At 36.3% G+C, this 15,190-nt stretch overlaps 2 protein-coding genes across 2 annotated transcripts; one reads left to right on the top strand and one right to left on the bottom strand.

Annotated features, from left to right (window-relative positions):
* The first annotated feature begins 2,332 nt into the window (after positions 1–2,332).
* On the top strand, positions 2,333–8,081 carry LOC145004409 (uncharacterized). The gene is made up of 20 exons (XM_078963321.1): positions 2,333–2,458; positions 2,568–2,705; positions 4,010–4,113; positions 4,257–4,343; positions 4,420–4,495; positions 4,612–4,686; positions 4,788–4,841; positions 4,929–4,988; positions 5,105–5,221; positions 5,303–5,397; positions 5,467–5,669; positions 5,755–5,852; positions 5,952–6,055; positions 6,137–6,302; positions 6,414–6,536; positions 6,613–6,695; positions 6,776–6,917; positions 7,011–7,040; positions 7,117–7,187; positions 7,285–8,081. Exons 2-20 carry the CDS (start codon positions 2,667–2,669, stop codon positions 7,778–7,780), a joined length of 2,223 nt encoding a protein of 740 aa, XP_078819447.1. The 5' UTR covers positions 2,333–2,458; positions 2,568–2,666; the 3' UTR covers positions 7,781–8,081.
* A 2,624-nt stretch (positions 8,082–10,705) lies between these two features.
* On the bottom strand, positions 10,706–13,898 carry CPSF30 (cleavage and polyadenylation specificity factor 30). Its single transcript, XM_078963793.1, has 7 exons — positions 13,464–13,898; positions 12,786–13,205; positions 12,351–12,513; positions 12,165–12,275; positions 11,984–12,052; positions 11,824–11,910; positions 10,706–11,741 (listed from the first exon to the last, which is right to left on the bottom strand). Exons 1-7 carry the CDS (start codon positions 13,865–13,867, stop codon positions 10,911–10,913), a joined length of 2,085 nt encoding a protein of 694 aa, XP_078819919.1. The 5' UTR covers positions 13,868–13,898; the 3' UTR covers positions 10,706–10,910.
* Positions 13,899–15,190: the final 1,292 nt, after the last annotated feature.

A 15,190-nucleotide genomic window follows, 5' to 3' on the forward strand; every position in this document is an offset into this window, starting at 1 on the left:
ATAGGTTGTGAGCCAGCCAGCGTTCCACTAATCTGTCTAGAATAGTCTGTGGTTGTCATCTATACTCCGCTACATGACTAAATCTGCTTAAACATCGAGGTCTCTCATCATTACATTTCATCTTTCATCATTTATATCATTTACCCATATTTACCCATCATGATTATAGGTATAAAATACATATACAGTTTAAATAGAATAAAACATGTATATTTTGTTCATCTAATATAGATATCAAGAACACAAATAATATGCACACATAACATGTAACTTATACTAAATACTTCATATCTATGAGTAAGATGAAAGTAACCATGTGGGGGTACTCATGGCATTCCAGGTAAAGACCATGAGGGGTGCCCATGAGACTTGGTTGTGAGACCATGTGGGGGTGCCTATGACGTTCCAATTAAGACCATGGGGGTGCCTATGGCACATAGGTGTAAGACCATGTGAGGGTGCCCATGACATCCTGGAGTAAGACCTGTAGGGTGTCCAGGGTGTCCTTATACGTTTATATGTATGGCTTATGTAGCTTATATGGCTTACGTGATTGATATGGTTTACGTGATTATGTGGATTATGTGGGGTATGCTCTGGGGAACTCACTAAGCTTCGTGCTTACAGTTTTGTTTATGGTTTCTGGTATCATTGGTTGGAAAGGAAGGGCCCGACTCGATTGCAGCACACACACCCGTGTTTTCCGCATTATGTGATTTTAGGACGAACTCTAATAAATGTTTTTAATTAACAATGTTTTTGGAATGCTTGGATTTAGAAGACATCTATGTTTTGACTATAATATAAATGAATTTTTTTACCCTGGATTTTTAGGTCGTTACACTTGGGGCATAAGGTTGTTTAAATAGGGTCCAAACCATAAAAATTAGGGCTTGTCCCCTGATCACGTACACCCAACTTATGCACGCCTTCCCCATTTTTCATTTAACACCCTTAGGGACCAATTTTGCAAACTATTTTTATATTAATGGTCAAAATGTAAAATACCTTGAATCGGGTGTTACACAAACACTCAATTTATAATGGAAAGAGCTAAGGAAAATTAATAAAAATCAACAGAAAGCCTACAAAACTTAATCCAAATTAATTTTCAATAAATATAAACACTATATACATTTAATTCCAATATCTACGCTATGTGAAAAATATTGTAAGACATTAACTGGTAATATATTTTTTCAACAAATTATCTTATGAGAATATGCAATAATGGATATAATCAATAATAATATTGAACTAGTGAACGAATTGTTATATAAAAGAGAACATACCAACAACTTACAAGTGTGATATTTGGTAAATAACTAACCAATAATGCACCTGCAAGAGAACAAAATAAATTATATATATATATATATATATATATATATATATATATATATATATATATATATATATATATATATATATATATATATATGATACCATGAAGGAATACCCGATGAGGCACTTTCAAATTGTTTTTGAGGTGATATTGAAAATGTTATATCTTCTCGTTGGTAGCTGCTTAATCAATTTTCTTTTCGTCATTTTTGTTCAGAAATCATTATAATTTTCATGTTTGTCTTCTTTGACGTTTGCCGTCATCGAAGGTGGAACATCCTATCGACTTGAAAACAACATACTCATGTGTTGTTGTATGGAAACACAACTGAATTGAGATCACAACGAATGACTAATAATTTGAAGGATGCTAAATTCTTAATACAAAACGTAGAATCTTTGAGCCCCTAAACATACTAAAATAAGTTGCATACTTGAATATGCATTTAGACAAAACAAAACATTACTACTTGTGAGAGAAAAAATAACTCACGAATCATAGCAAACATTATTTTGTAGCGACTAAAATTTATCATAAATATTTGTTTGTAAATCATAAATTGTATTTACATGTGTTCATCTTTAATTCTTTAATGTTTTATGTCAGAAACATCACGTAAGTAGATAATTGTGATAGTTATGATCATTTTTTATTAATGTTTTTGTGGTGATAAATAACTTTTTAACTAATTCAATAATCATATTTTAACTTGTTACTAAAGTGTTTTAACCTTTTTTAAATAATGATAAATCAAATCTGTCCCTAAATTATTCATAAGTCTATCTATTTTTTTAAATAAGATTCGAACCTTCGATCTTTAAGAAGGAAATACAAACATCTATTGCTAGGTTAGAAACCGGTTGGTGATTAAAACTTGATACTAAATAAAAATTACTATGTGCATGGAAAAAATGACTTATATAAATTGACAAATAAAAACATGTGGCTTTTTTCTTTTTGTTGTTTGCATAAATTAATGTTTTACAAAAATAGGTTTACTTGCAAAATAATTGTACATAGATTTAACTTTGGAATTTGAAAATGGATCGATGGACATAGAAGAAGGAGGAGGAGATAGTTGCAACAGAGATATACCCCCTCCCGCGATTGCAGGTTTTCTCTCCCTCTCTCTCCATCTCTATCTCTAACCCTTGAATCAATCAACTCTTCCACATAATTTTCCCACAAACATAACCTCTTTGCTTCCATTTTCGAATTCTAGGGTTTCGTTTCTCAGATTTTGGAGCTTCTTGCGGTGATCTTTAAGCTACGTTTCTGGCGCTGCAGATCTGAATTCAAACCATTCCTATTCAATTTCACGATGTTTTGGCGTATGACCGGGTTGTCCACTACGTCTCCGGTAAATCCTTGATGTTTCTTACAGATAATTTGGTTAGATGCTTATATATATCTTTAGATCCTGGTTTTGATTAGTTACTATTTAAGCTAATCGTAAGTTTGTTTCTTCATTCAGACGTTTATTTTGTTGGTTGATGAGGAAAATGAAAGGAAATCAAATGAAATGAAAAAAATTGACACAAATTTGATGCTGTTTAACAATATTAGTGTAGTAGCCTCAGGTTTTCTTATTTCCCAGAGACCTATATGATAGAAAGTGTATATTTTGAAAATTTGTGTTTATGTTTGATGTCTTAAGTCAAGTTCCATGGGGTTTTATTCTTTTGGGTGCGCATAGAGAAAGGAATCGCATCTGTTTGTGTAGATTCTGGTTGATGATGGGTTTGGGAAAGTGACAGGAACTGTATTCTATTGTGGACAACATATGACTGTAGGCATGTCTGGGTATGGTTGATTAAAAATATCTCCATCTTGGCATCTTGCTTGGTTTTGCCTGGTTGATTGGTTTCCTACTCCAACATGTATATTGAACATGATAAAAAATCTATGTTAATATAAGGTAACCCAAAAGAATTGGGTGTCCTTAACTAGAATTGTATGTGTCCATTTACCTGGGTAATACACTTGATTAAATATCTATCTCACACTAGCCACCTCTATTATTTTCCTCATTGTTATGTGTACAACAATTCTTTTAACATCCCCTTTCCTTTCTCCTCTGTCTTTTAACTTGTCTTTCTCTGGTTCCCAAAATCTAATAAAATAGGTGAAAATGAGCTTTCTTGCACATCTATCTTTATCTTCTTTTCCATCTACTAGCACAAGTTATTACCATTATAATGAAGTTTTCTTTCCTCTTCACATTCCCCTCTTAAAATCGTATTCTTATTGCTCTCTTTCATCATTCACTCTCTCTTATATTTTTTAAATTACTCCTACTGGCCAACTGGGCCTGTTTCTTCTGGGATTTTTTTGGGTTATTTTTCAACAGAGGTTTTTCCTTCCCTTGAAACACATGGCCCTCATTACTAATCTCCTAAAGGGTTAGAAACAACTTCATTTTCTCTGTTGTTGGATCAATCTTGCGCTTTATTAATTTTGTCTGTGTCAAGAATATAAAGAGAGCCTGATATAATATATTGTTCCCAAGAAAAGGCAAACAAGAATGTGATTGCCATATCATGCTCCTTACCCATGGTCCGAATCATTAGTTAATGACAATATTGTAATGACAACCAGTCAACCACTTTGTCTTTGACTGTTCTGAGGTATCATACATTCATACTCACCTTTTGTCAAACCCAGGTGGAGACAATTCTGGACAAGGAAAATTTTACACTAGAGGAGCTTCTAGATGAGGACGAAATAATCCAAGAATGCAAAGCTCTTAACAACCGCCTTATTAATTTGTAAGTCTTATAATTCACATTAAATTTATCTCCATGTTATCTTGTAGCATGTACAGCTCACCTGTGGTGTTGGGACACCTTGTTATAAAATTTAATCTGTTTTAGTCATGTCCAATCATTAGTTATCTTTGAGTTTATTGCAGTTTAAGGGAAAGAACTCAGGTTGAGCAACTTGTTCGTTACATAGTGGAAGAAGCTCCCGAAGATGCGGAAAAAGGGAGAACATTCAAGTAGGTTTCTTTGGTCTATCACTTAAAATTAGTTTCTTTAGATGCTTTCTAATAATAAGTACTTTTAATGTTTTAGGTTCCCTTTTATTGCTTGTGAGATCTTTACTTGTGAAGTTGATATCATCCTCAAAGCCTTGGTTGAGGATGAGGAGGTATGTAAACAGTCGATCTTTATCTTTTTAGGCTATTGAGTTCAAAATCAGAAGTGTTCTTAGGGTTGTTTGACTGTGATTAACTTGTAAAAGAAACTTTTCATATAATGTTGCAGTTGATGAACTTGCTATTCTCCTTCCTTGAACCAGAACACCCACATAGTGCTCTACTTGCTGGTTATTTCAGTAAAGTAAGTTCACTTCAGTTATCATCTTGTTTTCTCTTATGGATTTTGGCTGAATTGTATATTTCAACTGTTCTTTTTTATGTCCTCATATTGGATCTTTCTAGGTTGTTGTATGTCTGTTGTTGCGAAAGACAGTTCCCTTAATGAACTATATTCAAGTAAGTATACGTGTGTATATATACACACTCATTTGTGTAATTAGTTTTGTATTCAAATTTCTAAGTTCTTTATGACTTTTTATCCAGGCCCATCAAGAAATTATCAAGAAACTAGTTGACCTAATAGGAATTACATCCATCATGGAGGTGAATTCTCTTCCATTACTATTCTCTCTCTCTCTCTCTCTCTCTCTCTCTCTCTCTCTCTCTCTCTCTTTTTTTTTCTTTTTTCTTTATACCATCTAATTCTTATTCTTTTACAGGTTCTTATTCGTCTGATTGGTGCTGATGAACATCTTTACACCAGCTATGTAGACTCAATGCAGTGGCTAGAAGATACAGATGTCTTGGAAATGATTGTTGACAAGTTCAGTTCTACAGTAAGTTTTATTTCTATCCATTGTTTGACCATATAAAGCTATGAACTAATAACTAAAATTTAAAATTCAAACTTTTTAAAGGATTGTCCTGAAGTGCATGCAAATGCAGCAGAAGCTCTTTGTGCTATAACTAGATATGCTCCTCCTGGACTGTCTGCTAAAATATCTAGCCCAAGGTTAGTATTTAAAATTTTGGATTCTCATTTAATAAAACACATAAACATTTTATATATAATTTTTTACAGTTTCATAGCAAGATTATTTCGTCATGCTTTGGAGGACTCAAGGCCAAATTCAGTTTTAGTTCATTCATTGTCTGTATGCATATCTTTGTTGGATCCCAAGAGACAAACCTCGGGTACTTATTACATGTACAATCGCCAGTCAACCCATGGTCCTGCAGCATCAGCCAAACCTGAGACTGTGGAAGGCATGTTGGAGAGCCTAGGTATTTTTTTATCTTGTAAATAAATATAAATTATTGTTAAAAAAAACTAGTTCTTATGTTGAAATCTTGCCTTTAAAATGTTCAGGGAATTTGTTAAAGCTCTTAAACGTTTCAGCAGAGGTAAATGTTTTGCTTACAACATATGGCAAGTTGCAGCCACCTCTTGGGAAACATCGCCTAAAGGTTATTTTTGTACTTCACTTATTTTATATAATTATATTATGATTATGATTCAGTGAATTGAAAAATAACTGATTGTTACTTAACAATGGAAAATTTCAGATTATTGAATTCATCTCGGTCTTAATGACTGTTAGTAGTGAAGCTGCTGAGAAGGAGTTGATCCGCCTTGGTGCATTAAGACGTATTCTAGAATTATTTTTCGAGTATGTGTTGTTATCTTCTGGAATGTTGTATGAGTAACAAATATATAAAATTTATTAACCAACATTGTTTATTGACTTTAGGTACCCTTACAATAACTTCATCCATCACCACATTGAACAGATAATAGATTCTTGCCTTGAAAGCAAGAATCCTTCACTTATCAAACATGTTCTCGAAGATTGTCTTCTTGTCAGGAAAATTCTTGATGCTGAAAAGAATTGTGCATTGGGTTCTGATCCAAAGAATGTAATGGTCTACTTTCTTCTTTACACATAATAGCAATATATAACAAATATAATAGCAAATAAAAAGTGAGAGTAACGTCTGTAATTGGAATTCATTGAATACATGTTGCAGCCAACAGTCCCTGCTGAAGGAAGAACAGCACCAAGGATAGGAAATGTTGGTCACATGACACGTATTGCAAACAAACTGATCGAAAAAGGAACAAATAACAGCTTCATAGAGTCATATCTGCAGGTTGCCACATGTCCTCCTGTTTTTCTCATGTTTCTTTTGCCTCATAACATGTTATATTTTTTTTCTTGTTTCACAGGGTGATAGTGAATGGGTTGAGTGGCATACAGATGTACTCCTTAAACGCAATACACTTGAAAATGTCTATCAGTGGGCATGCGGGTGGGTATATTTGTAATTTGTATTTTGTACAATTATATTTACTTTAATTGTTTTTCTCTCTATTTAAATTAAAAAAATAGGAGACCTACTACACTTCATGACCGTGGGAGAGATAGTGATGATGATGATTATCAAGATAGAGACTATGACGTGGCAGCTTTAGCCAATAACCTAAGCCAGGCTTTCCGATATGGTATTTATGAAAATGATGATAATGATGAGGTATGCTACTTTTATCCTTATTTCCTAATTTTAAATTAAAACGCTATTTTTCCCTGACTATTGATCGCTGTAACTTTTTTTTTCTTTTTTTAGGGTCATGGCTCATTGGAAAGAGACGATGAGGTAACAATATCACTATCAGTAACAGTATCTTTATTAGTAACAGTATCAGTATCAGTAACAGTGTAAGTTTTTGCAGGATGTCTACTTTGATGATGAATCTGCTGAAGTGGTGATATCTTCACTTCGATTGGGAGATGACCAAGAAAGGTGTGTTATTTGTCTAGTCATATTGCTGACTAGGCTAAGATTATATATAATCTTACGTGGTGGTTTTAGTTAATGATTGGTGAATTATTTATTTCAGTGGGTCGCTCTTCACAAATTCAAATTGGTTTGCTTTTGAGGAGGAGAGGGCGGATCAAGAACAATCAACTAGTGCAGTAGCTTCATCACCCTCACCCGCCACTGAGTCTGCTGCTGGAGGTGGCAGTGGTGGCGGTGATGATGATGTCACTTCTGACAAAAATGACAAAGATGTGGTTGTTGATGCCGCTACATCTGAGGTCCCGGAGTCGAAACCAGGCCCGGATGACACTGTCATTGGGAAATCGACTGAGGATTTGAAACCAAGTGAGGGTGATAAGCCACCGGAATGGATTGAATGGCGGGAGTCGGTCGAACCACCCATCGAACCACCACCAGTTACAACCGTGAAGTCTGCTGAAACATCAGTTAGTCTTCCGAATGGTAATCTGGATGATGATATTGTTCCGAAAGAAGAGGAGAAGGTGTCTCCACCATCTGCCGCCACGGGAAAATCGGATGGAAAAACGGATGCTGGAGGTGGCGGACCGGAGTAATGTCCACATGCTTGTTATTCTGGTTGTAGGAGGGGAAAAATGTGAGTTTGATGTGTATTTTGGACTAATTGTGTACATTATTGATTGATGGGGGTTGGCGTCGGAAATAGGGGTAATGATTCTTTCCGCTCCCACCGGTGGTGGTGGTTGCTCCAGTGACTGGAAATTGGTTCCGGTGATGGGGCTCTCATTTGAAGATCCTCTTAGCAAGTGGTTGTATGTTAAGATCTTGACGTTTGATTCTTGATGTCTAAAAATTTCATTAATTTATCATAAAATAAGATAAGTAATGTTTACTGGATGATGCCAATGAAAAAGCTTTGATAGGATGTTTGCTTATTGATGTATTTGGTGTTGAATGGTGGCGGCGATGATGGTAAATAAATAACCACAAAACCTGTTTAACCTCATTTAAATAAGATTTTTTTTTTTCTGGCTTCAGAAAAACGAACACCACCTAAATCATAGTATAAGCAAATGAACGTTAAAAGAGGCAAACAAGAGGTAGTCATCAATATGAGTAGTGAAACACGACAAATACATCACAATACAAACATCTAAGCTACAACGTAGGTATCTACGATAAAAATCGAGAAGGATACAAGAATTGAAGCAGGTAACAAAAGAAAGTTACAAATGACACACACATAAGCCATACATAGATGCATAAGTTACTCAATTACCATGAAGGTAGACGATAAGTCTCCACACCCTGCAATCTAATGTCATACGTGTAGCCTTAATCTATCCTTCTGTTTTCTTCTAGGAAGTCCTCTCCTCCTATTACCAACCATGCAACCATTTGTTAACTTAGCCATCCCTACCACCACTTATGGTATTCTCCTTTGGACATGCCAATACTACCTCAATCATCATTGCTTTAACTAGTTGATCCGTGCCACTCCTAATGAATTTCTAATGACTGCGTTTGGTATCCTATCTAGCAAAGTTCAACTGCAAGCTTACGACACCATTCTCATTTATGCTATTTCTATATTCCTATCATGCTCCTTATTGGGCCAACATTGGGATCCAGACAATATGACAATATGGCAGGCCTAACTGCAACCATGTAAAATTTCCTCTCCAATTTTAATGGAATCTTCCTATCATACAAAACTCTTGAGGCCGCCCTCTATTTTAACCAACACGTCTTAATGCAATAGGTGACATCTACCTCTGCACCTATTCCTTATGGATCATCAACCCTTAATACTTGAAACCCTCCTTGAGGTGAAGAGTTTGATTCACTACTGTAAAAGTTACATGTACTCCATCATTCTTCTCCCCACTGAAATTGCACCAAAGGTATATCTAGTTTTAACAGTGTTGATCTTAAGCACTTTATCTACTAACTTCGACCTCTAGGTGTCCTATAGGGCATTCAAAAATCAAACCAATCTTTGATTCTACCACCAACACAATGTCATTGACAAAAAGCACACACCAAGGTAATCTCTTGGACATCTCGTCCAAGATCAAGGTGAAAATATACGGGCTAATGGTTGAACCATATTGGATGCCCATTTCTACCGGAACGACTGTGTCTCCGACATGGTTCATAACACAAGTTGCAGACTGACAATATATATGATGAATAACCATGACATATTTCCAGAGACACGTCTAGATTTCAAGGTCCTCCAAATCGCCTTACATGGTATGTTATCGTACACATTTTCAAAGGCGACGAACACCATGTGGAGATTCCTATTTCTTTCTCTATATTTCTCCATTATTCGCCTAAGGAGATGGATCACCTCACTTGTCAACATCCCCACAAGAAACCGAAATGGTTTTCTGACATAGTTGTGATGTGTCTCAACCTAGCCTCCAATACTCTCTCTCATAGTTTCATGGTATGACTAAGGTGGTGTTTGTTTTTTGGAAAAAACTTCTTCAGACCTTTTATCGCTGCGTGTTGCAGCACACGCAAAACACTTTTCATCTTGCAGATGTTTGTTTTTCAAAAGTCTTTGGATTAAAAAACCTCTGTGCGTGTGCTTCTTGGCACAACATTTGTTTTGCCTCTTCCTACTTCTTCCTCTTCTTTTTTTCTTGCTAAAATATTGATTATATATTGCTAAAATTTTATTTCACATTTTTTCTACAATTTTGTTTGTTTATTCTTGTTGAAATTTTTTCCCTTTTTTATATTGAATAATAATAATTTATTGATGAAATATCATTATTTTATGTTAAAATATATTTATTTTTTTTTATTAAAATATCATTATTTTTTTTGCTAAAATATCATAAACTATTGCCAAAATGTTATACATTATTATATTTTCGGTATTGAAAAACTATTTTAGGATTATAAAATCAGTTTATTTTAATTTTTTAATATCTGCAGTAGCATGCAGATGTTAAAAAAACAAACACGCTTCTTGTTACAGTCTGCAGCCGTTTGTTCCACATTTTCTACTGCAGAGGGTTACAAAGTTGGTCCAAAACTATGGATTTTTGCTTCAAAAAATCAAACACCTAACCTAAGTAATTTTAGTACTCGCAACAACACCTTGTTCTATATAAATTGAAATCACAGTACTTGATTTTTACTCTTTGAGCATCTTGGAAGTATCTAAGACTATGTTAAGTAGGTTAGCCATCCAGCTAACTCCTACCTCTCCAAGACACAACAATACTTTAGTAGGTTGAGATCAATGAGATATTTCAAAATCTAAATCATTCATTTGTTCAGCGACTATACGTATTTATATAAAGGGAAAATGATTGTTTATTCAACAACCTTTAGACTCACAGCTCACGAAGTGACACTGTGAATATCGGTTTATGCAACAATGCTTCATTATTCCATGCAAAAGTGTCATTTTTTAGCAATTAATACAACTACATTTCAACCATTTAAATAGGATACAGGTGAATTACTTGAGCCAAAAAAACCATTTGTTGCAAAAATCAGGAAAAAATGAAACATCTTTAATCAAAAATCGTTCTAAGACAAAGTTACATGGTGTTTTTGCATACATATGAGTTCTCAGGGTGTTCCTCCTGTGTAAATAAAGCTAATATACATTGCCTTTTAATAAACTAAACACCTATAAATATCCAATCTCTAATGACAAACTAACCCAACAATAATGAAGTGGACATCTCTGGCCATTACCTAACTTCCATCACCGGAGTTTGTGGCGGCATCACCCTCAGAGCTCCGCCTCTTCTTCTTCCCTTCACCATGTCGAGACCTCCTCGGTGCCTCATCTTCACTTTCACTTTCACCATTTTTAAACGTACTTTCACCACCAATTTGAGCCTCATCGTCTTGGCCCATACCCTGGGCGGCACCACCACCAGCCGCCTGATCCCTCTTAGCCCGATTCTGAGAAGGTGGAAGCTGCTGCTGCTGCTGTGGAAAACCCGGTCGGCCACCTCTTCCACCTAAACCCATAAATGGGCCACCACGCCCAGGTCCTGGACCCGCCCCAGGCCCGGGCCCCATCATCATCCCGAACCCACCCCCTGGAAAGTTCCCTTGGTGGGGCCCAGGCCGGCCGGGAAACATCATACCGGGAAACGGTGGCCTTTGAAAGTCGCCGGAAAATCTAGGCCCAAATGGGCCAAATCCACGAGGGCCCATGTTTAAAAGATCGGGTACAGGAAACCCATCGGGCCCATAAGAAAACCCATCAGCCCCCATCATGAGAGGAGGGAAGCCTCTCATTCCAGGCATAGGGCGGGGCCCTCTTCCTAAGGGCATATGAGGTGGCGGCCATAACATCCCTCTGCCGCCCCTTCCTCCTCCTCTGCCGCCTTGTCCCGCCATAAAACCACCCTGATCAAAACCTTCATCTTCTTCCTCACTTTCTTCCTCTTCGTCTTCTTCCTCCTCTTCATTGTCCTCAAATGGGACAATATCCGGATTTTCAGTGGCATTTTCGGGATTATATCCTTTTGCTTTCTCCTCTTCCCGTTTTGATTCTGCAGCAACCGATATTGCCTACAAAAGAAACATAAAAATATACATAATTAAATATTATGTATAAATTATAATTTATAATTCTATAAGAAAAAAAAGGTACCATGAGTTCGCTATCTGGTTCAAGATATAAAAGCGAAGCCAATTGTTCACCAATTGATGGCTCTAGCTCTTGACAATCTCTGCTTATCTATAACCACAATACCCAAAAATAAATAAATAAAATTAAATAAAAAAAAGATATAAAAGCAAAAAAATAGTACCTTCACTGGTAAGTTCTCATTGTAAGGATTCCTGAGGTGTCGGGTTTTGTGGAAGGACAATTCACATAGCTGCAAAGTAAATAAAACTTTCACTTGAAGGTCTGTTTTGATAATAGCAGAAAGTACAGGGACCATTTTTGCAAATTCAGAAAGTTTAGGGGCTGTTTTTGTAAGGAAATACCTTGAGCCATCTGACACAGAAATTGCGTCCATAATGTGCAGTCCCATGTTCATATTTCCAGTTGCCTCCACCAACAGAGCCACCAGTTTTGGAAGTCATCCTTGCACACCCCTGAAAAAACAAAAGTAATAATCATCATTTATGCAATAAAAAATGGATTTAAAAAAGTTGTTTTTAACTTATTACCTGAAAATGTCGTGTCCTGTTGACTGAAAATATTAGAATAACATTTTCCACAGAATCAAAAGCTTCGTTTAGTTTAGCTTCATTGCTTCTTTGGGTGGCCCACACTCCTTGTTGAACTGATAGCTCAAGATTTTCACGATTGCAACTTTTTACAATAAAATACCTAATTTTTCAGATGTATAGTTCAAGAAGAAGAATTAGTCAAAAAAAACATGTTAAAAAGAGAATAAAAGCAGAACGATCATATATTTTTCTTAATAATGACAACGAATAGAAGACAATAACATCATGTTTGATGTTTCTTTTTGACTTAATGGAGATGGGACTTAATCTGGATGTTGTTCTTTAACTTAATGCAGAAAGAACATAATCACAACAATGGCATCTACATTATGGTACAAAAAGTAATCAACAAGGCCTAAATAAAAACTACACCTTGATGTTCCTTGAGGCAGGGGTATGCAGGTTTTATTTGCTTGAACTTGTTGACCATTTGACTGTGCTTGGGATTGACCTAATTGGCTAACCTGTTGCTGTGACTGTGTAACCTGTTGCTGTTGCTGCTGCTGCTGATGTGGTGAAGAAGGAGGCACAGGCTGCAATGAATTTGCATCTGTTGTAGCAGGTTTATTAACTTGATTTGTATCATTGTTACCTTGTGGAAATTGAAACTTTTCAGATTGCTGTGATTGGTTAGCATTTCGGTTTTGGAAAAACCTATTAGAATTGCCATAGTTGTAGGATGTTAGCTGCTGAATCTTTTGGAGTACTTCTTCCACTGAAGGAGGAGGTCCTGGTAGCTTTGCATGTCTATATCGACAATCAGGACCATTTGGACAGAATCCCAACTTGTACCTGTATTTTTAGATTTAGGATCAAAATAACTCCTCAATGATCTTGTATCGATAAGCAATTAGATATGCCAGTACTAAATTGAATTGATAAGGCAAAATCTATCGATATATTGATTTGACACATGAACCCTAAACTGGGTTTGGTTCAATCAAATCAGGGGTTGTAGGGGTTTAGTAGTGAATTCGATAAACTGAATGAAATTGACTAGAATATAATTCAAGAAGACAAAGTAATGAGAATATATAGAGAGAAAATTACATGTTACACTCCTTGATATCTTCGTTGGTGTGCTTATAAACACAGTCCTGTTCGCGGCACTCTCCATACAATCGGAAGAATCGACAAATAGGCATTCGTGATTTGTCGTATTGATGAAGAAACCCGCAGGCCTCTCCTTTCATACACAGGCTCCGGAGCCAGTGACGGCATACGGTTTGACGGTAACTCCTCCTTCCCGGGAAGTTGGCGTTGGCGGCGGCAGCAGAAGCAGGGTCGGTGACAGCCGACGGAGGGGCAGTGGAATAGCTGAGGTTAGCGGCAGAAGCCGATGGTCCATTGTCAGTGGATTGGTGGATTACGGGGACGGATGCGGTGGGTTGGGTGGGTGCTGCGTCTAGGCCGCCTTCGAAGTCGAAGCTCAGACCTCCCTCGCCGTCATCCATTTTCTCTCGATGATCGCCGACACCACTTCCTAAATATTATATAGAGAAAACTGCAAATATGGTCCCTTCAGTTTCTATTTTCTTTGTTAAGATACAAAAGGTTTTCAATATTCATTGTGGATTTGGTTAAAAAAAACTATAGCTATTTTGCATTTTTAAATTGTTTATTTATTTATTTATTATTTATTATTCTTGTTTTTTTAATCATTTTCTTTGTTTTAGCGTTTTAATTAATATAAAAAATATAAGATGGACCCATAAACACGGGGCATCACCCTACACGTGATGTCCTATATGGCATAGAAAGCCATGTGTGAACACTGTCCTAAAAATGGGTTGGTGTCTTGTGGCGTGGTACCGACTACGAAAGAAGACGATGGTTGTGATTGGTTGAACATTTTTTTGTGTCTATCTTTCTCTATAATCTCTCTTTTCTTCGTCACCTCTTCACTAGTGAACACTATTTTCACAACCTAGTGGATTGGTTGTGGAATGGTTAAAATAATGACATGGTCTTTTTTCACTCCATTATCACGGGTGAGGATACCCCTCAGCCTTACCATACAAACACCACTTCATTTCTCTCTCACACACACACATACACTCTAATACAGTTTTTTTGCAGGTAACTAGTACCCTTAAATTTGACATTACTTGAAAATTTAGTCCTTATTTCAAACTACAGTGAAAAAAACAGTTAAGATCATCGAGTATACTAAAAAATCCAAGGGTGTGGTGATGACATGGAAAGTGTGGAGGATGTGAACACCGCCCCTAGGAGACGACAAAGCGCCTCTAATATGGAGTCTAAAGAGTTCTCTTTGCGCTACTACACACCCTTACTCATAGATAGTGCAAGTTAGGTTTTGGGCGTGATTGTAGTGGGGATTAACTCTATCTATGCCTTTTTAAACTCTCTTCTTCTTTATATCTTTATCTTGCTCTATTTCCTTTCTTTCTTTCTCTCTCTCACTCACTCACACACACACACACACTCTCTCTCTCTCTCTCCCTCTCCCTCTCTTGTTTTATGAGCATGTGTATAACCAAAGAGTCGTGGATATGAAGACGATGGATTGAAGATGATGTGGCCACGACAACTTAGCATGTGTATGCCTCAAATTATAACAAGTTATAATGCTATAAACAAGAAATAATGAATGGTAAATCATTAGCCACAAGAATAATGCCTTTAATTGGGAAAATAGTAGTCCTCGGTGTTCACCAGTTCGGTTTTGAACCCAGTTATCCCGATCCACAGTCAAATAAATCAAGTCGACATTGATTTCTTTGATTTTGGTTTTTATGTTTTGGGAGATTATC

The sequence above is a fragment of the Lactuca saligna genome, chromosome 7 (assembly GCF_052625555.1).
Source record: "Lactuca saligna cultivar CGN05327 chromosome 7, ASM5262555v1, whole genome shotgun sequence".
Classification (NCBI taxonomy): Eukaryota; Viridiplantae; Streptophyta; class Magnoliopsida; order Asterales; family Asteraceae; genus Lactuca; species Lactuca saligna.

Excerpts from the sequence above, each read along its gene's own strand:
- CPSF30 (XM_078963793.1), bottom strand. The coding sequence starts at position 13,867 with ATGGATGACGGCGAGGGAGGTCTGAGCTTCGACTTCGAAGGCGGCCTA. Across the intron at positions 12,514-12,785 it reads CTGCCTCAAGGAACATCAAG|GTATTTTATTGTAAAAAGTT; the intron begins GTGTAGTTTTTA and ends CTGAAAAATTAG. Across the intron at positions 11,911-11,983 it reads ATGAGAACTTACCAGTGAAG|ATAAGCAGAGATTGTCAAGA; the intron begins GTACTATTTTTT and ends TTGTGGTTATAG.
- LOC145004409 (XM_078963321.1), top strand. The coding sequence starts at position 2,667 with ATGTTTTGGCGTATGACCGGGTTGTCCACTACGTCTCCG. Across the intron at positions 4,842-4,928 it reads CCTTAATGAACTATATTCAA|GCCCATCAAGAAATTATCAA; the intron begins GTAAGTATACGT and ends CTTTTTATCCAG. Across the intron at positions 6,696-6,775 it reads GTCTATCAGTGGGCATGCGG|GAGACCTACTACACTTCATG; the intron begins GTGGGTATATTT and ends TTAAAAAAATAG.